This window comes from Trematomus bernacchii, unplaced genomic scaffold (assembly GCF_902827165.1).
Source record: "Trematomus bernacchii unplaced genomic scaffold, fTreBer1.1, whole genome shotgun sequence".
In the NCBI taxonomy this organism is placed as follows: domain Eukaryota; kingdom Metazoa; phylum Chordata; class Actinopteri; order Perciformes; family Nototheniidae; genus Trematomus; species Trematomus bernacchii.
The window spans coordinates 17,444,733-17,468,153 of NW_022987564.1; the positions used below are offsets into that span (position 1 = coordinate 17,444,733).

Genomic DNA, 23,421 nt, shown 5'->3' on the forward strand with positions numbered 1-23,421 from the left:
GGGTAAAATGGCAGAAGCGTGTCAATCACACCACAATGCTTTCAGTCATAAGACCTTGGCTGTGGTGTGGAGGAGTCTATCTAACTAAATACACAGTGCAGGAAAGGCAGAAAGTGAAAGAAAGAAAGAAGAGAAAGGACTTTCCAGCTAGGCAGTGGCGATGCGGCGGTATGGTGCAGAACTGGTTATGCAAAAGCTTCTTGGCACAAAAGCACATCCAAAAACATCACATACACAGAATATATGGTGCATACTGAGGTTTGGGGATTAACAAAGGTTTTTACCCACAGCAATGGATACAGCCACTCACTATATCATCTTTTATTTGCCTCTTACTCTACATGTTCTGACTTTCTATGTCCACTGTCTGCCATTTGGTGTTTAGGTTTCTAAAGGTCTCATCCTAAGATGGCGCCAAATTTTGGCAGTTGCTCTTCCACTTTGTGCCCTCCTGCCTTTGTAACCCGCAGGCGGCAAACAAAGCTGACCGGTTAACTGATGAGTCGCCATGCCCGATGGTATCTCCTAACTGTCAGGTTATAATTATAACGATAATGAGAAATAGTTTCGTTTTCAGCCCTAACCACTAAACTTTTTCCATTCATCAAGATGTAAAAAAAAAAAGCAGCAGATGCAGTTTCATAGAGAAGCATGATTAATCATCCAGTGACTGTTAGAACATGAAAATAACTTGATTATAAATTAAGAAAATGCAAGCAAATATTGGGAAAAACTTTTCTGAACTTGAGATATTTTAAATATAAGTGTGCATGAAACTCAGTCCTAGCAGTCATTAAACTGCAGGAGAAACAAATGCCAAACGTGGCTCGTGAATCCAGTCGCCATTTTGTGGATGCACACACGTGTCCTTACAAAATGGTGCTCAATGTTGTATAAACTAAGCCTAATCTTTGATAGAGGCGATTGCTGTTTTGACATATTGCTGCATTTCACTTCCCTGTGCCTCTGATGTTTATGACACATATCATCAGGCATCTTTCCAAACCGCCTCATTGCCAGAAAAAAAAGGTGCTTCTTGCCAGGGACTTTCCAGGTCAGCTCTGACAATAAAAAACAGTCTCCATTGTGTTTGAGCAGCTTAGAAATAAATAAAAAACACAATGATATATGATAAAAAAAAAAGAAAACATATCCTCAATACCTCTGATGTCTAACCAGTAAAATAAATGTTGAATTACCATGCTCATTACAATTATTTGAGTTCATCTTTTGGTTTCTATTCTTGTCACCCAACAGCCCAGTATAAATCGAGACAGGTGAATTAAGTTTGTGCGCCTATAAACCTACACATTTTGGAATTTTCACTGTAGAATTAGCTAATAAACCAAACCTAACTAAATGCACATTGTTGTACTGTACATAACATACTGCTCTGGATTTAATTGTATCCCATGAATGTTTAGTAAAAGGACATAGATATAAATATGTGACAAATAGTTTGAAAAAAAACTCAAAAACATTTAGATATGGTTTGACTGATGTTATAGCAGGAGTTAACTGAGACAATAATCAAAACGTCTGATACTGGTGATCAATCTTTTATTTGGACACACCTGTGAGATAACCTTTGGCCGGTCTGATAATAAAGGAATATTTTATAGCTCAACTTTGTGCTGTCATGTCAAACATTTATACAAGGACATGAAATGGAACAAAATGATAGTGGTCACACATCTATGAGAAAATGGAATGTATTGAATTTAAGGATTTTACAATACAAAAGGTGATTTCAAAATAAATACGATTTAAAGTAAACTATTAGGCCACGTTACAGAATATAACAAAAACAACGTAGAGGCCCATTCTTTCTTTTTCAATATTTACAAAAGAAATACATGCTGCATTTATATACAGAACAATTATCTTCAACACATTGAGCCTCTGCTCAGTGGCGGCTGCCTGTCATTGAGGGGAGTTTCCCTCGGTGAACAGCTTCTCTCTCAGTTTGTAGTATCTCCCCTTCGCCTCCATCAGGTCCTGGTGAGTCCCTCGCTCCTGAACTTGGCCGTCCCCGATCAGGACAATCTGATGGGCCTTCTCAATGGTCTTCAGCCTGTGAGCGATCACCAGCAGGGTCTGGTTGGGACAACTAGCCAGGGCCTGCTGAATCTGTGCAGAGTCAATGCCAGAAATATGCTTTCAGTGGATTGTTTTTAGGTAGACGCTACATTAAGTCATATTACTTATAATTTTCTGAATGAGACACTAAAGGTCTGATGAAACGATGTAATTTATTGAATATGAATGAATATGATTGGATGTCAGTGAGACATTAAATAATTCATGTATAACAGTGGATTCTTTTTTATGATCGGTCATAAATAATATAGCTTATCATGACTAAATTGTCTTTTATCTTTAGAGCAGTGAAATAAATTGGAGGTGTATAATTGATTTTGTCCGGTAACTACCTCCCATGAAGGTTTATACATGAGCATATGAACTGACCATGTATAAAAAAAACATTAATTTCAAAAGAAAAGAGAGGATTTATGCCAGATTAAACTATTAGCTCATTTACATACACAGTCCCTAAGCAGGTACACATAACAATCAACAGATATTTAAGGGAAGCAATGCAAATCAATCTTTTTGTCAGGCTTTATTTTTGCATATATGTGTTCTGTTGAGCAATACAAATGTGAATATTTAATGTAAATCAAGTCTTGATTGTAATTCTAGAAACTGTAAGACAGACAACTTCTTTACAGAAAAATTGACCAATGTGTAAGCACTTTTTTAACACCTGTGCAGCACTTAAATATATCTATGAAATACTCTATGTATGATTTAAATCAGAAATGACCACCTATTGTTTGGGCAACAGGAGAACACTTGCAGACAATAAATGGTATATTAAAGGGTCTTCAGGTCTTTATCTACATATAACTCACTATTTAACTTATATTAAGAAACTTGTTTGCAATAGGAGCCCAGACGCTTGCGGCCTTGAAGGGACCACAAACGGACACTGCGGTTAGAAGTTGCTGCATACCTTATTTTCGCTCTCAGGGTCCAGAGAGCTGGTAATTTCATCCAGAATGAGGACCTGTGGCTGTCTGACCAGAGCTCGAGCAATGGCGATCCGCTGCTTCTCGCTTTGGGCTAACTGCCCGCCACCCTCACCCACCTCTGAGAAAAGGACATTATAAAATAACATCAATAACAGCTTGAGGTTCAAAGTGTGACGCAGATGCAGAAAAGACAGGAGGATTTAGCATTTCAAATAATAAAGGTTCGTAGATTATCGTACAAAATAAATAAATAATGTGTTTTTTTTTTAAAAGTCTTGTCTCATTTAACCAAATTTGATCTTTCACGTTTTTACTGTATGTAGGCTCTCAGGCATATACAATGGCATGTAGGTTGGTTAAAAGAGTCTACCTGTGTCATATCCTTTCTCCAGTTGGTTAATGAAGTCATGGGCGTTGGCTTTGCGTGCTGCTTCCTGGATCTCATCCAATGAGCATTCAGCAACCCCGTAGGCGATGTTGTCTCTGATGGAGCCTGAGAAGAGCACAGGCTGCTGGCTCACCACTGCAATCTATAAAACACACTCTCATCAGCTGAATGAATAAATATATGAAAACTAAATCCACAGTAGAATCTTCTGTCACAATTAGATGTGCATTGATTTTAGCTTGTTCTTGAAGGCCCAAATAATAAGAAAGTCTTCAGAAAGTTGGAGGGAAAGATCCTTTGAGGGCATTGTAGGATGAATGCTTAGTGCTTGCCAACATTTGTACAGTTTAGCCCTCAAAAAGGACATACACTTGGTGTATTCAGCAGGTGTGCATCACCTAAGTTCTTCCAGTGAGTCGACTCATCAGGCCCATCACCCATTACGCGCCCTGGGTCACTGATGAACTGCATTCTTGTCTAAATATGTTTAAATTGTTGTCTGTACTTCGTTAACAATAGATGTCTCCCAGTTTAATCGTTTAATACTGATGTAGTAAATTAAGGAAATATCAAACAATTAAATCACAGATAAAAGAGAGAAAAGGGTGGAACATCTTCTGAAAAAGCAGGAATGGTTTATTACCTTCTTGTGGAGGAAATGGTGGTCATAAGACTTCAGTGGTTCATTGTCCAATAGGATTTCTCCATCCTGCTGCTCATAGTACCGCTCCAGCAGACTCACACAGGTGCTCTTCCCTTCTCCGGATGGACCCACCAGTGCCGTCATCTGACCTGCCTTCAGCTCCAAAGAGAAGTCCTGGTGACAATGAACATATAAATCTGAGTGTTATGTCTGTAATCTACTATGCATGAGTTCATAGGTAACTGTAAATACATTTTAAAGCGATACTCAGTAATTAATCCACTTTTTCTATTGCCATATTGTTTATTTTCCACAATAAATGTAATTTAAAAAATCAAGAAATGTACAAATCCAAACTGAAGAATTCCCCTTTTAATACCTTGCATTCAGACCTCACCTGCAGCACTCTTTTGTTGGGGTATGCTGGATAGGCAAAGTTGACGCCACGGAAGCTGATGTCTCCTGTCAGCTGATCCGGTTTGAGTTTTCCCTCCGTGCTGACCTGAGGCTTTCGGTCCAGGTACTCAAAGACCTTCCCAGCAGCCCCCACCGAGTTTAGCATATCGCCAAAGGTGTAGGTAAGTGTCTGAAACAAGGCAGTCATAAAAATGATCACATATTTTATTTATGGATTCAGAGTTGCAGTATGTAAAATGGAAATATGAGTGCGAGCAAGCATTTTGGGACATGGCCTGACACTTTCATTAGACATGCTTAAAGCTATTAGCCAACAGACTCTCCTTCGTGATGACATGAAAGCTACTTTTATTTTAAAAGTAACCTCGGAACATTTCTTTCAATCACCTTAAAATTAGTCTAGTGTATGTGTATGCTCATTAAAACAAAGCAGTGTATTTACCCTGATGCTGTCTCCCAGGTCTGACTGGTAGAGGATGAAGGAAACCAGGTTGCCAGTGGTCATCTGTCCACTCCGGATGAACAGCCGGCCATAATACAACATGAGGACCTGCATGACCAGCCCTGTTAACTGTAAACACACACACACACACACACACACACACACACACACACACACACACACACACACACACACACACACACACACACACACACACACACACACACACACACACACACACACACACACACACACACACACACACACACACACACAGGACAAACAACTGTTTAATAGGGTGATATACAATTTAAGGAGCAACACCGGTCTCCAAAAAACACAATTCTCCAAAACATTCAAAACTTCTCACCCTCTGTGCGAGCAGGTAAACGGCCCTGACAGTGTCCCGGCGGGTCCTCAGTGTGTGTGTTTCCATCAGGCGGTCGTCATAGCGCTGAGCCTCTTGTTTTTCTGTGTTAAAGCTCCGGACTGCATGAATACTGGATACTACCTCATTCGCAACTTCATTTGACAGAGCCATTGAGTCCTGCACCGCAAGGGACAGGCGCTGAGGGAAGGATAAAGAAGAAGGATAATTAAAGTGATTTTCCCACTACTTCAATTCAATAAGTACGATGGAGAAAATGTGTTTGGTAATGGATATCCTATAGTTATGAACCTGCTTTTACCTGGTAGTGATTGTCATAGATGTTCTGAATAAGGCCAGTGATTGGCGTCTCCATCAACACGAGGAATGTGAGCTTCCATGACAGATTCATCATCAGGGAGATCATGCCCATTGTCTTGATGAATGTCCTCAGCAGCACATTGACATTCAGACCCACTGTTCTCCCCATCAAGTTGGTGTCTTTTGACAACCTGGATGTAATTTCCCCTAGACAGAAAAAAGAATACAAAATAGTATAATAATAAAATATTTCTGTCATGTGCTACTCTGGTGTATTTTGGTCTGAATGTCCTCTTGTCTTTGAGTTGGCCTACTGTATGTTATTCTTATCTTATTTGTTCTGTCGTTTATAGAGGTGGAGGGGAAATCCATGTAAGGATCTGGATTTATTTTTCTAAGATTCTGAGTGGATTCACTACTTCCAAAAATCGCTTTTTAAAAATGTTTTCTTACTACAAAATAAGTTTGGTATGCTACAGATCCACAGTAGTCCCATGTCCTTGATGTGCAGTTTCCTATTATTCATACAGGGTCTTTGCATGTTAAATTATACAATCTTTACCTGTCTTTATGGCCTCAAAGAATCCAATTTCCTGTTTGGTCAAAGCCCCAAACAGCTTGGCTTTCACTCTGCATGCGAAGGCACTGATGGCACAAAGCATGAGACCTCCTCTGCAGCCTGCACTCACAGAGCTGACAAATCAAAGAGAGTTCAATTAGATGTTCACCTGTGAGCCCGGACACATGCTGCTGGATGAATGTGGAGAAAAAACGGTGCCACGTACCTTCCCAGAGAGTACAGCCCCATGAAGAGGAGTGCAGATATGAATTCAGTGTGCTGGTACTGACTGCCAAGGATGTCAATGACTCTCCCAGTGTAGAACGGGATGAACATCTGACCTGAGGGGACACACAAGTACACCGAATCAGAAACATAAAGAGAGATTTAGATACATCAGCTCAGTGGTTCAGTCTGTAGGGACTTGGACTCTGGGCCGAAGGGTTGCCGGTTCACGTCCCGGTCGGACCAAAAGAATACAGAGAGTGGACTGGTACTGGAGAGGAGCCAGTTCACCACTGCCGAGGTGCCCTTGAGCAAGGCACCCCCACCTGACCTCTCCGCTCTGGATCCTCTCGATGCATGTGCATGTGTGAATATAACTGTGTGTATTTGTATGTACATATAACTTGGTGCATGTACATAAAAAACAGAGTGGAAAACTGAATTTAAAATAATAAAGGACGGTCCATCTTCATATTCTTCTTCAAATCATTAGATTATCGTCATGTGTATTGCAAAAGTACTGCCATATTTAGAATTAAATGATATGATTTATTAATATGTGTTTTGAACTTTTCATGTAATTAGCATGTCTGAAATCATCATCATCTTCATCATCAGCACCTGCTGTAATAGTATCCTACTTACAGATAACAGCCAGCGTCAGGAACACAAGTCCACCCAGCAGCAGCAGATAGTCGGGTTTGTACAGGTGCAGGACTCTCACAAACAGCACTCGGGCTTTCTGCCTCTTCTCTTTATCGGCGGCTGCATCTTTGGTGTCCGGGATGGTGATCTCCCAAAACAGAGCCCCAGCCAGCGACGCTCCGGCGCACATCAGCCAGCAGCGCAGATCCGCCAACATGCCACACTGGGTCTCCTCGTGGTAGAGCACTCTGGTCCCGGTCTCCAGCACCGCGGGCAGCAGACTGTGTGTAAATATAACCCGAAACAGTAACGGTCGGACATCTCTGAGGCTGAGCAGAGTAACAGCAGTCAGTGCCAAACACCGGAGAGCCGCAGACACCCAGAGTCGCGCAAGATGTCCAAACACCCTGTGGTTCACTACTAACCCCGATAAATGAAAGAAGGAAATGTCGACAAAAACTGCTAAAATCAAAGCAAAGACTTTTCTAAATACTGTACTGCCTGCCATTTTCACTAACAGTCGTCCTTAAATGACCTGCTGTGCTGCGAGACCAGTGTTTTCACTACTTTTCATCTACTTTCATTTTCGTTTTTGGCAGTACCAGGGATTTCCCTGAAATCCAAACGGCATTGGTTATACTGAACTCTGAATAAAGACAATTTTGAATTCTAAAACGTATTGATTACACACATGATTATTTTGTATCTTCTAATTATTGCTATCTTAATCATCATCCCCATCTTTTTCACCTGGATTAACACTTTGGCATTTGACAGCAGAAACAACAGTTTATAAAGAATGGTTTCTTAAGAAGAGACATCAAAAAGAACATTTTTCAATAAAAGGCTTTTATTCAATTTAAAGTGTTACATCATTTACATACAAATAATGCATGGACACTATGCATTACTCATACATGTATGTATGTATGTTTAACCAAACATCAACCAGGCATCTTAATCTGGTTGTATTACTCTGATGACTGAGCAGTGGCTAACAGTGGAGGGTGACACACTTTTGTAGTACTCAAACAAATTGTTTTTTTTACTTGTTGGTATATCTTTTTAAGACTTGCTGTTGCTGCTAATTATAGCATGTGTTTTTGTGGGACTATTTATAAAGAGACTAAAATCATTGTATGGGTTTTGCAGGTTTTGCAGGTTTTGTCCTATTTACTTGTATTTTCTCGCCCACCAGTACACACACATTGGTAGTCATTTTGTCACGTTTCAGATTCATGGACTGAATAATGAGTCTTGCAACAAGTTTAAAATATGTAATTGGCATCTGGTGACCCAGGGGTTATAGAGAAAAAGATAATTTGAGGATGGACAGTGACAATTGCTGTGTCTTATCCTGAAGCTGTCCAAAACTTGGTAAAGGGACATAGCTAACAACACTCTGGTGAGATAATAAACCAAATCAGGTTTATATGATGTGAGGGAACCATCAGCTTTAAGATAACATAAACAATGACATTTCACTTGAAGAAACGTTAAGATTAAATGTATAAGTAAAAAGTAGTCTTGTCCAATATCCTTTTCAAGATAAGTTAGTTAGCAGCTGAGCAAAAATGTATATTGATCACTGATCAAAGAAGGTGGGTAAGTCATTTCCCAGAACGACCTTCTCCTCTGCACCATGTTCATCAATAGAGACAATATAGGCCACGCCGCCACTGGAGCCATCACGGTTCATTGCCAAAGCCAGCGCTACAAGAGAGAAAAGACAATAAGATAAGGGTTTGGATTGGAGGACAATCTTTATAGGACAAAATGTTTTGTACAACATAACACTGTTGAATAGCTATAGCTCTTCTAAGCAGCCAGTACAAGTGTCAGGTTTCCCTTCCTCTATCCTACAAAATGTGGACAAAAAAAGTAAACTTTCTGGGCGGTAAAAACCTACTGTTGACAACAAACTGCTGGCACTCTTCCTTGGTCATGTCCTTGCGATACTCAGCATCAACAAATCCATAAACATAAGAGCTGCCAGAGCCACCGACTGCAAAAGGCTGCCTGGTCAGGAGTCCATTCAGAGTCGCAAACACCTGGAAAAGGTCAAAGGGCAGAGAGGAGCAAGACAGATCACATTATTGTCATATTTTGACACTTATAAACCCATCTTTTAGCTAGATAAAATATTTTGTTCAATGCATCCAGCAGCTACATCAGCAGCTGCCTGTCTGTCTATTGAGCACCATCAGGGTAACTTAAGCAGAGGTTGCAGGTACATTATTTTGATCCTTTATAGGGATAGTTTTTTATTTTTTGAAGTGGGGTTGTATGAGATCTCTATAATTAGTTAGAGGATTACAAATATTGTGTTCTGAAAGCCCCTAGTTTGGAGAAACAGACAGGAGTTACTGCACGGATGCTAAGCAGTGTACTAATGTGGATGGGGCACTCAGAAGAAAAATATTTTAGCCACCTAAAATAAAGCCCCAGCATTAAAAATCTATATCAGTTTATGTGAGTGATATATTTAAAATGTTTTTGCTGATTAATCTTGCCATGAAACAGCACTTTCAGGGTGGGAACAATAGCTGTTATATGCTCTCTTCAAAGCCACCCGACTCTGTTGAATTTGACCTCATATAACACAGGAGTTGTTTGTCTAAGCTGCGTCATCAGTAGACTATAAATTAGCAAAAAGGTATGTTTTTTTAATAGAATATGGTGGCTTAATGGCATCTTACTGCAAGGTAAAGACTTGAAGAAATGCTAAATATAGCGTAAACTTAAAACCTATTTTTTTATGTGGGCCTTTTTTAGGTGGCTGAATTCTATTTTGCTGTAACCTCTGTGTGATTCTCCAGACACAGATTATAGATATGTACCTCATACAAGCACACTTCAAAATGTTCTGTTAACATTATTGTTCTCAGTGATCTCAGCGTGATCTCAAGCCAACCTGTGTTACTGACCTGTCCTCCGTCTCTTCTGTCCCAGCCGGCCACAATGAGATGTGCTGACAGCTCCTCCTTGTACTTGTATGAGATGTTCCTCACCAGGGTGGCAGCCGAGCAAACCTTTGGGTCCTTATCTATTTCAATACTGACAAAGAAAGACATAAAGAAACATACTGTGACAGGGTCTTTCATAAAAACAAAGAGACAAACAATGTGTGTGGTGTTTGAGTTATGGACACTAGGAAAGCCAGTATGCTGATATCTTTTCATTTCTTTGAGTGTGTAGTTACCTGTGAACATCCAGCTGGTAGTTGACCATCTCAGCGATGGTCTGGGCGTCCGCTGCAGAGCCTGACAGAGCACAGTAGATCTTTTCATGGAGAGGAGACAACTTGTTCATCACCCTGTTCACCACTGATTCCCTGGATGGAGGGACAAAGAAGTGTTTGTTATAAGGGGTATTCACATGGTAAATACATAAATGTAATCCCCAGTGGTGGATAGTAAAAAAGTACATTCACTCAAGTATACTTAAGTACAATTTTGAGGTACTGAGGTAATTTTCTGAGTATTTTCAGTTTACGCTACTTTACTCCTCTACATTTTAGAAGCCAATATTGTACTTTTTACACTACATTTATTTGACAGCTTTGGTTACTATCTACTTTTTAGGTTATATTATTAGCTAATACAAAATCTAAATCAATGATTAAATAAACTTGTACCATATTTATAGGTTAAGATAGCCAGCAGCAGTATATAAAGTAATTCAAATTAGCTCTACAGTTGTTAAAAAAACACATGAATAATCAAAATAGAAACCCTGTAACTCAATTCTGAAATGAGCCATTATGCATAAGGAGTAGTTTAAGTGTTGGTGCTTAAAAGATTAAGAAGAAGAAGAAGAAGAAGACATACTTTATTAATCCCTTACAGGGACATTTCTTTCCCCACTCAGTTATGTTTACACACATTACACACACAGGGGAGGACATGCACAAACACAACCACATGCAGAGAGGTGGCAGAGCAGAAAGTATATTTTAATAACGATACTTTAATACTTTAATTTAAGTAAGATTTTGAATGCAGGATTTTGACTTGTAACTTTTTTTTAACTTAAATTACAAATCTGAGTACTTCTTCCACCATTGTTAATCCCTCACTCTTTTTGTTAAATTATCACTATACTTAGGCTACATTAACCGGCAGTTTACTTTTGCACTTCTGGTTAGATGCTAAACTGTATATTATGGAGACAATGACAGTGTTTTATCTAATCCAAAAGAAGATGAGAAGCTGCATGTGAGGAAATATGGAGAGGTGGAAGGATTCTGCATGAGAAGTGAAGCAATCACGTGTGTTTTAGCTGAGTTAGTGTACAAACTTACCCTGCAGACACTCGGGAATCAGACCCCAGCACGACCCCTCCTTTGAACTCTATGGCAATGATTGTGGTCTGTAATCAGAGGTCAAATCGATACATAGGCTATTTACAATTCATCCCATGCATAACAATGTGGCCGACAGTTGGCCTGAGATAAAACAGGTTTTCAGCACGTTACACATACACAACAGCAGGCTACAAAATCTGTCAAAAATAATGTCCAAATCTTACTTACTCCGGTTTTCACCTCCTCGGACAACCACTCGGGCCCTGTTTCTGCCTGCATGCTGATTCACTGTGAGACTCCGGTAACGACAACAATTGGTTTAGTCTGCAAGGGAAGGGGACACCGGACTGACACGGAAACTTCAACCGAGCAGCGTTTTAGACACACGCTCTTGTTGTCGGATGTTTTCTCTAAAGCTTCTAAACTGCTCGACGTGCCGAATCAACTCAACAATCACTCATCAGACAGACTCCATGTTTCCCTGAATTAAATCGAAATTGAAAGTTAAATTGTCCTTCCTCTGCAGCGAACTGTAAACCCGTGTTTCCAACAGCTGCGCTTCACTGAAATGTGAAGGACAGTGTTATCTTAAAGTAGGCTATGCATTAGACTTTATGGCTACAAATACAAGAACAACAATTGTTTACCTAAGTGCAGTATTAAAATGAGTGATTACAAAGGACCTGACAACTGAAGGAGTTTTCAGGTTTACATAAAATGTAGTTTTTAGATGGAAAGATGTAACATGCAGTTGAATTACGACTACTTTTAGTTTACATAACTATAAAATGTGAAGCACACAACTCAAAGACAGAGAGATGAAGAACAATGCAATTTGTAAGATGTGTTATTTATTTATTCTCATTTCACATATTTCTTCAAGTAGGCTACAACCACTCTACACAAAACATTTGGTTTCAACACAGAGAAGACATGTATAACCTTATTTATAATTGAGATGTCTATAATGGAATTAACATTTTTAGAGTTAAGTGGAATTTTGTAGCTTTGTATACATTTTGTATAAACTAGTCATACACTGATGCACTGTCTAAATCCCAGTCCTATACATAGTACTAATGCAATTATGGATTTCAAATAATTACTCCATTAAGCTACAAACAAAACAAAAATGTAATTTCATTGGTTGTTCAGAGGCCGTCACTCATCATGGAACTTGGGAAGCTTGTTTCCAGGAACAACCACATGCTCCACCCCAGTTTCAGTGACCACCACCAGGTGAGCCACGCCTCCGCTGACGTTGTCTCTGCCCATGGCCAGAGCAAGAGCTGTGAGCACAGGGAGAGAGGGAGGAAGAAAGGGCGGGAAGAGAAGGAAAAAGGACAGGAACAAAAAGTGGGTGAAATAAAGGTCAAGTTTAAGAACCAACATATTCAGTGTGTAACATTTGTACACCAACTCACAACTACAAACACATTTTAATTGAACTTACAAATAGATTTCATTTAACTCCTTTCCTCAAGTGCAAACATAAGCCTTGTTCTCATAAAGAGCGGTATTATGAAACACTGCATAGTCTTGAATATTTAACATACATTTCCTCTAAACTGAAGTCTGGAATATTTCCAGTGAATAAAGGTTGCTTCAGTTTAAATATACATACTAAGGTAATTAGACAACTGAGCAATCTCTGTGCAATGTACTTTTTTAACCTCAATTAAAGCAAACATACATTTTAATGAACTCACAACACTATTTCCCTGTTAAACATTTATAATCCTGATATAACCTCCTGACCTACTTTTATAAACGTATTTACAAGTGAAACAGTACCATTAGTGGCAAACTGTAGGCATTCCTCTCTGCTCATGTTGGGTTTGTATTTAGCGTCAACGTAGCCATAGATGTAAGTGCTGCCGGAGCCACCGATGGTAACCAGCTGAGGGACTAACATCCCCCCTAGAGACACGACGTACACCTGGAGAAGGAAGGAGAATATCAGTAATGTTGCTATATGCTGCAAGGTGGAGCTCCTGTGTACCCCCACCATCACTGATGTTTGACTGTCTTCACAACCACCCCCCACCTGTGGTCCTTTCTTCTTATCCCAGCCTGCTGTGATGAAGCCGGCCTGCAGCTCGTCTTTGTTGTGGTAACACAGTTCTTTCAGCACCGATGCTGCTGCTATTACCAGAGGAGGGGTCTCCATCTGGACACTGTAGATAAGGTGGGGTCAACAAAGATTAGGGTTGGCCAAATGTTAAACTATGTGCTGTTTAAAGTTTAAAACACTTTGAATATTGAATGTTATTTCTTGGATTATGGAGTTATTGTTAAGTGAGTTAAGTGTGTTTATTGTATGTGTGTAGGTGTGTTGGAGTACGTATAGGATTGTGATTTTGTGTGCACACATCTCGGTATGATTGTCTTTCTCCCATAATATCCTGTGGTATCAATAACATATTTTTTCAATGCAATGTAGAAATGTGATGATGAGCATGTTTTCTGATGTGTGCCCATATTTGTTGTGTGTGTGGCACGCACCTGTGGAATGACAAGTTATACTTAGCAGTCTTGATGACGGCCTGAGCGTCTGCCAGTGAGCCTGCCATGCAGCAGAAGATCCGGTCATGAACCTGAATCACCTTGTTGATGGTCTTAGAGGAAACAAATTCCCTAAAGAGAGACAAATAAAATGTAATGAAGTAAAAAGGACAATAATTCACTCTGAGTTGAGGAGGAGAAGTTTAAGCACAGCAAGAACATGTACGAGAACAATGTTTAAGAAGTTTTTAAGATCAAATTAATCCTTTTTCTGGAAAGGTGTAACATGCAGGTCTTGAGAAGTTGTCATAATATTTAAACACATTTTAATCTGCAAATGAAGCCATGACTTGAAAACTACCGAAGCTTCGGTTGATTTCGAAATTTGAAACACTGCACGTTGTTTTGAAACTGGTATGAAAAACTTGGCCTCTTGTACTTACAAAATGAAACACATTGTACCTTTATTCTGCATTAATGGGTCTGTACAACACATATTTAAAGGTTTGCACAGCTTGGCTTTTGTGTATCCACTGTGTATCTTTATCATACATGGTATTAAGCTGTCCCCCTTTCATTCTGTATGAATGTGTTTTAAAGTAAATGCAACTTTAAGGGTATTTTATGGTCACAACATCCTCACCCTCCAATGGAAGCCCTGGAATCTGAACAAATCACAACCCCTCCATTAAAGGTGGCAGCCAGGATGGTGGTCTGAGGGGACAGGTAGATAATTTGTCATTATTCAGCATTGAAGAAGTTTATATTAAGCCAAATATGTCACACACACAATACTGAGTTATACAGCATCACACACTTCCTTATTCTCATGGTTTCTTGTCCTATCAGCCCACTGCACAAGGCTATGAACTCTGGGATTTGGAGTTCTGCGAATGAATTGTTTTCGGGGATATATAAAGTAAACGTGAAAAGCCACTTGCTGATTTTGCAGAAATGTAAAGAATAAACACGTTTAAAGATGACAAGTATTCAATAACTGATAATAAAACTCATGAAGTGTCCACTCGATTTCACTTAACATCGTGTTTGGTTACTATTCAGGTTTAGCATCACCTGTTTATTCGTGAAAACAATAACGATCATTTTACGCACAATAGGCTTTGGTATTCTTATATAGAAAAATATACGAGTGGTCCAGATTTACTCACCCCTGTGCTGACTCCTTTGACTTGAGAGTTCGTGCAGTGTTTCTCCATTTTCACTCCAAAATCGAAAGAGAAGAGGGAGAGGTGACGCTCAGAACAGCGACCTCAGGCGAGCTGAGACGCGCAGAGAAGCCGCAGTCCAGTATCCAGTATGGCGCTATCAAATGTCCTCGAAACCCCTTTACCTGGGTTTAATTTCGACAACGCAGCAAGGTATGAGTCTCTTATTTATGTATTTTGAGCTGCTGACTGTATCTTTACAGAAAGTAACACATTAAACTGTCGGTTACGCTGAGCATTGGGATCAAAAGTGAAAGTAACTTTTTCCTTCTTGTTTATCAGTTTAGTTCATAAAGCAGTGTAGTGATTATTTTTCACGGTGATTATAATTGTAACGTATATTCATCAGTTGATCCCCTCCATAACACTCTCATCCCTCCATCTCACTAGGAATGCTGCCTTAGAGGGTCTTTATGATGGTGGACAAACACCTAAACCTATGAAAACAGGCACCACCATAGCAGGAGTGGTGTTCAAGGTGACTATAAAAAGCTGTGTAAACTGCATTTACTGAATATTAATGCACCAAGACATTTACTTTAGTACAGTTGCAATACATATAACTATTAACATTGTTATTCATTCCCCAAAAACGCAACATGCAGAAAAAGTTTAATTGCATGAGACAACTGCATTATTTTGTTTAAAAAACATAACTTTAACATGAACATTGTAATATACTATAACATACTGCGAAATGTGGTATTTTCATACTATTTAAAAAAATCTGATTTCATATAATTACTTGTGGTTCTGTATGATTTCTAAAAATTCAAATGGTTAATGTGTGTGTGAGTGCCTTCCCCGTTGGCCCTCAGAGGGTTGTTTTTGTAGAAAGGGGCACTGTTTGTATGAACATGTTGTTGTAATGCATGGCAGGCACATAAATATAGTTTGAATAATAAACGTAGTATCCCCATTTGTGTTGGTGCAGGATGGCGTGGTGCTGGGAGCAGACACCAGGGCTACATCCAGTGATGTGGTGGCTGACAAGATGTGTTCAAAGATCCATTACATTGCTCCAAACATATAGTAAGGCTCTGTTTTGCAGAAAAAGGTTACTCTTGTTTGGTGTGTTGCACATTTGACCATTAACTCCCTTCTTTACTCCCTATATATCCCAGAATGCCCTACAGTGATCTTGTAATAAGTATTACGTTTTGCCACGTAAAATCAGTTGTGGCTAGAAAGTACACAGTCCAATGGAGAAAAATTCAAGAGTCTACTAAAGAGAGCTTAACACTCTATCCATGACAGATTGCTCAAGATGCAAGGTGTTGTTGCATTGCATTGTGGTCTATTGAGGCTACTGCGGAATGTTTTTTGTATGGTGGATTCTATGAACCTTTAGGCAAAATAGGGGCTTGAGAAATAATCCTTTACACTACTTTTCCCTTTTTTTCTTGTATCTATTATTTCCCTCTCAATCTTCTCAATGCTAATTATTCTTCTTTCCATAGTTGTTGCGGAGCAGGTACAGCCGCAGATACAGAGAAGACCACAGGGCTTCTCTCCTCCAACCTTACCATCTTCTCTCAGACCAGCGGGAGGAACCCTCGTCTCGTCATGGCGGTCAACATACTACAGGATATGTTGTACAGGTTAGTGTTCCACACACACATACTGGTATTTAGAGATGTGTGAATGACACGTGGTGTTCATCAGTCCTTGTATGTTTTCATCTCTGTGCTCCTAAGGTACCATGGCCAAATCGGTGCCAGTCTGATACTGGGAGGAGTAGATTGCACTGGGAACCATCTGTACACAGTGGGGCCATATGGGAGTGTTAATAAGGTGCCTTACCTTGCAATGGGTAAGTGACATAACTCTATTCAACAAGTTTTGGCAGCATTATCACTGTGTCACCTTTTCTTAGGATTTCTTGCCGGTGGAGATTTTGTGATGCTCTTCTTAGGTTGCTAATGTGTAATTTGATGTATGAAATTGTTATTAAATCAACAAGACAAAAGGGGAAAATGACAAATACAATAGTTTGTATAGATTTATTAACTATCAAATCTGGATCAAAAAGTGCTTTATTTCATACAAAAGTGTTGGAGATTATGATAATTTGATTCTATAACTTACTTTTCTATACTACATTATATATTTTAAAGTTCTTCAGTTATTTGTTACCTTTTTATCTAATCTGTTTATCTGATTTCACTTGGTTTCCACGCAGGATCTGGTGATTTGGCTGCTCTTGGTATTCTAGAGGACAGGTACCAACAGGACATGGAGGTACACCACATATTACATATTGTGACGATTAGTCGGGATCGTTTAAATATAATCACAAAACAATCTTAAAGGGGATCTTAGGGAATATTTAATTGAGTATCTGCAGTGATATCAAATCAGCCTCTATTATATGCAAACAGTTGAGAAAATGTAAGAAAAATAAATGAATTCTCCTCACTGTTGAAATGTCTCTGAAGGCCCGTGTCTTCTCCTTCGTGTTCTATGTGTCTGGTTGTCTAATTTCCCCATCATTTCTCTAAACTCTCAGCTGGATACGGCGAAGGAGCTGGTGCGTGTTGCCATCCATGCGGGCATCATGAATGACCTCGCCTCAGGAAACAACATCGACATCTGTGTCATCACCAGAGAAGGAGTGGACTACATTCGACCCTACCAGGAGTCAGAGTACAAAGACAGCAGGTAGGCCAGTACGACTTTAAAGAAGATTTTAGGTTTAACCATGTCAAATCAGATTTCCTTCTCAGACAGTACAAAATATGTTGAGTCTGTTCCTGGCAGTGTGATTTTTCATTATCTATTGTGTGTGTTTTTGCTTGCGACTCACATGTAATGTTCAGTTTTTTAATTATTTAACAACTTACTACTCCACTACAAGCAAAACAATAGTTTGGAATGTGATGATTGAAGCTTCACCCATATATCTCTCTCTTCCTCTCTCCTAGGAAAATGAAATACAGATATCCTCCAGGCACCACTCCGGTTCTGACGGAGAAAGTAGTCCCCTTAAAGCTGGAGGTGGTACAGGAGAGCGTGCAGCAGATGGAAACAGTCTGAGCCTCACAGCACAATCACAACATTTAGTAGTAAAATTAAAAAGGCTTTCATTTCATGTCATTGTTATTCACTACATGTTAAATAAAAGAAATAAAACATCTCAGATAATTTGATTTACATTGTCATCATATATTCTTTACTCTGTTGCTATGATTCACTGTGATATGGAATCGTTCAGTATACTGCAGGGCTTCATTAAAAGAGTCTACAAAGCCATATTGAGAAGACTGAGACATGTATTAGAGTGTAGGATTAAATAAAAACATCTTAAATTAAATTCTTTGTGACCTGTGTTGCTTCATTTCTTGTCATGTTTTGTAATTATTTGCTGATTTATATTTGAAGCTCTTAACAGCAGCCAGAAGAGGCTAGGGCCACATGTGACTTTTTTTTGGGATGTGACCAAAAGCTTCCAAAAAAATGTAATTCTGACTTTAATCTCAGAATTCTGAGAAAATAAATCTGAGATTAAAATCAGAAAAAAGTAAGAATTCATTAACTTTAATCACAGAATTCTGACTTTAATCTCATTTTGGTCAGATCTCAAAAAAGTTAATATGACCCTAATCCTCTTCCATACACTTATGATAACATACCCAGTAAGAGTTTATAGGCTAATGCACAATTTGTTAAAATACATGTCAAACTGTATCATTAACCTGCTTTATATTGTGTATTTTTTATAAAATAATGCAAACACAAGTCGAAATGTATCTGCTGGCTTTCCTAAACCTGAAGGCTGCTTTTCCGCTTAGTAACTGATGATGAAACACATATAGTGCTCTCTGATTGGTTTATACGTTTTTGAGACACATTTTGTTATTTTAAAATAAATATTTCAGAGTTTGGGGTTTATTTTGATCAATTAACTTTTGTGTTACTAAAACAACCTTTATATAGACATGTATTATTACTATTAGTATTAATTGAGGAATTCTGCATGGTCTTTTCAGAGGACATGAGAAAAATAAGTCTTAAAACCCTTTCACTTTCGAATTCTTTGTCACGCACAGAACGAGGAAATTATCATTGACGCTTTGCCAGTCGCCAGTTGTCATTTTGAAAACTACAGAAACCAAAAAACAGAATTAGTTTATCATCTTTAATACATAATGGCTCTTTTCCAAGTAACTGGTTTTAAGCAGTATGCTGAACTTCGTGAACAGATTCTTCCATCTGGAAAGACGCATCTCGTAGACCGAACCAACCACTACAATTTCGGGACCAAAACTCAGGAATTCGCTGTACCTGTGGGTGTAGACGTAAGTATAGTTTCACGTAGAAAAGCTCTAATATACTGAATATTTCGGGTAAATCTGCCCCAAGCATGACGCGTCAGACGCCCTGTGGATCAAGTTATTTTACGCGTCTGTGGTTTTCAGTAGATCTGCGTTTTGTGAAATGTAATATCATGCATTTACTTAATTATTTCGAGGTATTGTCAAATTATATTTAGTTCTGGTAGATAATTGACTACTATTATCTTACAGACGCAGATACAGTGCCATTACACATGAGGCGTCCCACTGACACCTTTCTTTTGGTTTTACTTCAGCCATCAGGTTTTCTCAAGTCCTGCAACCGTGAAGGGGGTGTGTGTATAGACATGAACCACGGTACGACCACCCTGGCCTTCAAGTTCAAACATGGAGTCATCGTGGCTGTGGACTCCAGAGCCTCTGCTGGCCGTTACTTAGGTAAATACGCATGTCTAAACCTGGAGAATGTTGAAAACAAAATGAAATTGCACAAAAAACTGGAATGTGGAAAGTGGATTATAAAACTGTCATTCCTCACAGTCTGACAATCTATCAGCTCCTGTGTTTCAATTAAATCAAAGTGACATGATCCAATCAGTCACAATCCAATACATAACATGTCAAAAGATTCTCATCAACTCAAATCCCAAGGGTTTTAATAAGGTGAGGAGCTTTTGAATATAAAAGATATGGACCATTAGGTCACAAAATGTAGATGAGACAACAAGGGTAACCAAACTGGTGCTTCACTGGGCTACGTCGGTTCTGTAAATGTCTCCTTTCCTTTCTCTGCAGCATCCAATGATGTCAACAAGGTGATAGAGATCAACCCGTACCTGCTGGGCACCATGTCGGGCAGCGCTGCAGACTGCCAGTACTGGGAGAGACTCCTGGCCAAAGAATGCAGGTCCGTCGTGCAGAGTTTTTAATATTTGTACCATGGTTTCTCAGTCCCTTTTTCCATGTAATGTTCTAGTTCTGTATATGCTTGTATATAGGTGTCACAAAGTTGTGTTCATAGTTAAGTAATATCTGATGAATCACGAAGAAATATACAGGAGTAATCTCTCAGATTTAGTTTGTCTTTTTTCAGTCACAAAAAGAAGGGCAGTTGTTAGGAGCTCGACCTCAAAGCAATAGGGTCCTTGACTTGAGGTCCTTGTAAATACATGCGTGTTATAAGTAATTGTCATTTTATTACAAATAAAATTACAAACAAAAACATTCATAGAACACTTCTACCTAAATAAAATAAAGGTGTCTCAAGTTCATTTTTTGAAAGTCACAAATTCAGTCCAATCTGACCCACCTGTGTGACTGATTACTGTAATTTGTGAATTGATTTTCTTGGTAATTGATTGGTACCTTGTTTTCTTTCTTCTTCCAGGCTGTACAGGCTGAGGAACAACCACAGGATCTCAGTGGCTGCTTCCTCCAAGCTGCTGTCTAACATGATGGTGGGTTACAGAGGCATGGGCCTCTCTATGGGAAGCATGATCTGCGGATGGGACAAAGAGGTTAGCTGTGTGTGTGTGTGTGTGTGTGTGTGTGTGTGTGTGTGTGTGTGTGTGTGTGTGTGTGTGTGTGTGTGTGTGTGTGTGTGTGTCTGTGTGTCTGTGTGTCTGTGTGTCTGTTTCTTTTTAGATGCCTGTCATATGAAAGCATCATCATTTGTTGTATTGACTTAAAATGATATTAAACTGTTTTAAGTCGAATGTTTGTATGCATGCAGAAATCACAACATATCACATGGGGATCCAACACATAAAAGGACAGCATATTCAAATATTTATTACACTTCAATATGACGCATAAAAGGAACCATATGGACAGAAACCATCAACTGGCCTGCAGCTCAAACCTCTTAAATTAAACTGTAGTGTCTTATTTTTATTATTTGTATATCACTAATGGTGAAGCTCAATAATTGACCTGTATATGAAGTGAACCTTCCCACAGACCATGTGATGACTGTGCTCTGCAGGGTCCTGGGCTGTACTATGTGGACGATAACGCGACCCGTCTGTCCGGCCGTATGTTCTCTACCGGCTGTGGCAGCAGTTTCGCCTATGGTGTGGTGGACAGCGGTTACCGGGAGGACATGACGGTGGAGGAGGCATATGAACTGGGCCGCCGGGGCATCGTTCACGCTACGCACAGGGACGCCTACTCTGGAGGGTTTGTCAACAGTGAGTATACTATATTTAACTTAAAGTATATCTTGTACCTCTGTCAATTTGTTCTTTTTTGCCACACTATGGTTGTAAGTAAAGTGGGTCGATTTTTTACTCCAGTCAGAAATCTTAACAACTATTGAATGGAATGTTCATACGTATTTGCTTGATCCCTAGACTAGACTTAGAGGTTGACATTTTGTGTTTGAGTTCAATATTCAATTTTTTTGGAGGGATTACCATGAAATTCAGTACATGCATTCATGCCCCCCTCAGGATGATTTTAAACATTTTTGTGATCCTCTGACTTTTCATCATCCCAAAAATATGACATAATCCTCAACCATTGTTTTGTGGTAATCATTTCATTATTAATTTAAGGATATGAGAGTTTCATAATTTAGTTTTCAAGCGGATCCAGGGACACAAAAACATGAAAGACAGAAACTAAATAAATCCAAGCAACACAAAGCAATCAATATAATAAAGTAAACAAGAACAGACATTTGAACGCTCTCACACAACCCCCGAACCACATCCGTACGATCATGTTAAAAGTGTTAATTTGCACAAAACGAACGAGAAATCAAATGAATGAACACTGCCAACAAGAATGAAGTGTCAAATAACAGTGTATACCTATAACTAATGTTGTTCCCTATCTCTCTTTCTCCCCATAATTCCTGTTTTGTCTCTACTGATACATATTACAATAAAGCACATCATGCACACAGAAGAATTATGAATGAGAAAAGACGTGCATATTGAATAGTCCTTAAATGTTTAGTATAACGCTGTGAGAACTTGATTAGGGTAAACTGGTGGCACCATGTATATGTGAGGCTCATCTGTGTTTTGTGTGTGTGTTCTTCTAGTGTACCACATGCGGGAGGATGGCTGGATAAAGGTGTGTAAGGAGGATGTATCCGAGCTGATCCACCGCTACAGGAAGGGGATGTTCTGAGTTTGACCCAGATCAACCTATTTTGTCAATATTTCAATATATTTTTTTCAAAAGTATCTTGGAATAGTTGACATCTGATTTTGGAAATGAATGACCCAACTTTGTCTCCAAGAGTGTGTGTTGCATTCCTGATTCGGGATCAATAAATGTATGTATGAAGATGCTGCGTAGAACCATTTATTTAGCTACATAAGAAGCTGAACTTTGCAAGAGCATGTTGTCATGTTGTTGTTTGTTTGTTTTTGTTCTTTATGGTGTGTAACAGAGGTATTTTGTATGTTAATACGTACAAGGTTATGTAATGCATTTTGCAGTTTATTCTAGCCATGCAACCTCTAAAAATAATTGTACTAATACTTTACAACACTCAGATCTAAATAAAGACTGTTGGTCAACTCATTCATGTTGTGTATTGATTCCCTTTATCTGATACTATATATTGCTTTCTGATGAATTTCATGTGGACGATTCCTGAAAATAATACAGAATGTTACGTATTTAAATGCTTTTGTAAATACAAGCAAGACATTTTCAGCCTTCAGTGGAAACAGGTTGACATGTGGGTAATGTCCTCTTTAAGTTTCAACCACATACAAGGAATTCGGGATTAGATGAGAAGCGCTATATAAATTAAATGTATTTATTATTATACTTATTCAATGTTAGGTAAGTCTTTTTTGTAGTTTTAAAAAATAGATTCTCTTGCTATATTAAACTGTGGAAGAAAAAATGTAAACCCATCACATGCTCACAACAGAATTTGTTTGTTCTTTTGCTCGTCATCAAGTGAGCACAAACACGCAGCGTGGGCCAAACCTCTTCTCATGATACTTGCAAATACACCTGTGGTGAGATTTCTGCTTTACAATATCTGTTATAATACTTTAAAAACTAGATAATATCACTTAT

At 38.9% G+C, this 23,421-nt stretch overlaps 5 protein-coding genes across 5 annotated transcripts; 2 read left to right on the top strand and 3 right to left on the bottom strand.

Moving 5' to 3' along the window:
* Window positions 1-1,540: 1,540 nt before the first annotated feature.
* Window positions 1,541-7,633, bottom strand: tap2a (transporter associated with antigen processing, subunit type a). The gene is made up of 11 exons (XM_034124622.1): window positions 7,043-7,633; window positions 6,399-6,513; window positions 6,176-6,306; window positions 5,615-5,820; window positions 5,296-5,493; window positions 4,926-5,054; window positions 4,464-4,652; window positions 4,067-4,240; window positions 3,406-3,565; window positions 3,017-3,153; window positions 1,541-2,130 (listed from the first exon to the last, which is right to left on the bottom strand). The coding sequence occupies exons 1-11, from the start codon at window positions 7,548-7,550 to the stop codon at window positions 1,924-1,926; spliced, it is 2,154 nt and encodes a 717-aa protein (XP_033980513.1). The 5' UTR covers window positions 7,551-7,633; the 3' UTR covers window positions 1,541-1,923.
* A 239-nt stretch (window positions 7,634-7,872) lies between these two features.
* On the bottom strand, window positions 7,873-11,903 carry psmb9a (proteasome 20S subunit beta 9a). The gene is made up of 6 exons (XM_034124623.1): window positions 11,577-11,903; window positions 11,346-11,413; window positions 10,245-10,376; window positions 9,970-10,099; window positions 8,952-9,093; window positions 7,873-8,755 (listed from the first exon to the last, which is right to left on the bottom strand). Exons 1-6 carry the CDS (start codon window positions 11,625-11,627, stop codon window positions 8,628-8,630), a joined length of 651 nt encoding a protein of 216 aa, XP_033980514.1. The 5' UTR covers window positions 11,628-11,903; the 3' UTR covers window positions 7,873-8,627.
* Window positions 11,904-12,179: 276 nt separating this feature from the next.
* On the bottom strand, window positions 12,180-15,304 carry psmb12 (proteasome 20S subunit beta 12). The gene is made up of 6 exons (XM_034124818.1): window positions 15,023-15,304; window positions 14,497-14,567; window positions 13,854-13,985; window positions 13,396-13,525; window positions 13,143-13,287; window positions 12,180-12,637 (listed from the first exon to the last, which is right to left on the bottom strand). The coding sequence occupies exons 1-6, from the start codon at window positions 15,068-15,070 to the stop codon at window positions 12,510-12,512; spliced, it is 654 nt and encodes a 217-aa protein (XP_033980709.1). The 5' UTR covers window positions 15,071-15,304; the 3' UTR covers window positions 12,180-12,509.
* psmb13a (proteasome 20S subunit beta 13a) lies at window positions 15,013-18,392 on the top strand. The gene is made up of 8 exons (XM_034124817.1): window positions 15,013-15,232; window positions 15,470-15,557; window positions 16,014-16,111; window positions 16,540-16,680; window positions 16,777-16,892; window positions 17,262-17,320; window positions 17,589-17,740; window positions 18,004-18,392. The coding sequence occupies exons 1-8, from the start codon at window positions 15,171-15,173 to the stop codon at window positions 18,113-18,115; spliced, it is 828 nt and encodes a 275-aa protein (XP_033980708.1). The 5' UTR covers window positions 15,013-15,170; the 3' UTR covers window positions 18,116-18,392.
* Window positions 18,393-19,064: 672 nt separating this feature from the next.
* On the top strand, window positions 19,065-22,912 carry psmb8a (proteasome 20S subunit beta 8A). Its single transcript, XM_034125092.1, has 6 exons — window positions 19,065-19,377; window positions 19,671-19,812; window positions 20,170-20,281; window positions 20,762-20,891; window positions 21,359-21,563; window positions 22,424-22,912. Exons 1-6 carry the CDS (start codon window positions 19,228-19,230, stop codon window positions 22,510-22,512), a joined length of 828 nt encoding a protein of 275 aa, XP_033980983.1. The 5' UTR covers window positions 19,065-19,227; the 3' UTR covers window positions 22,513-22,912.
* The last annotated feature ends 509 nt before the right edge of the window (window positions 22,913-23,421 follow it).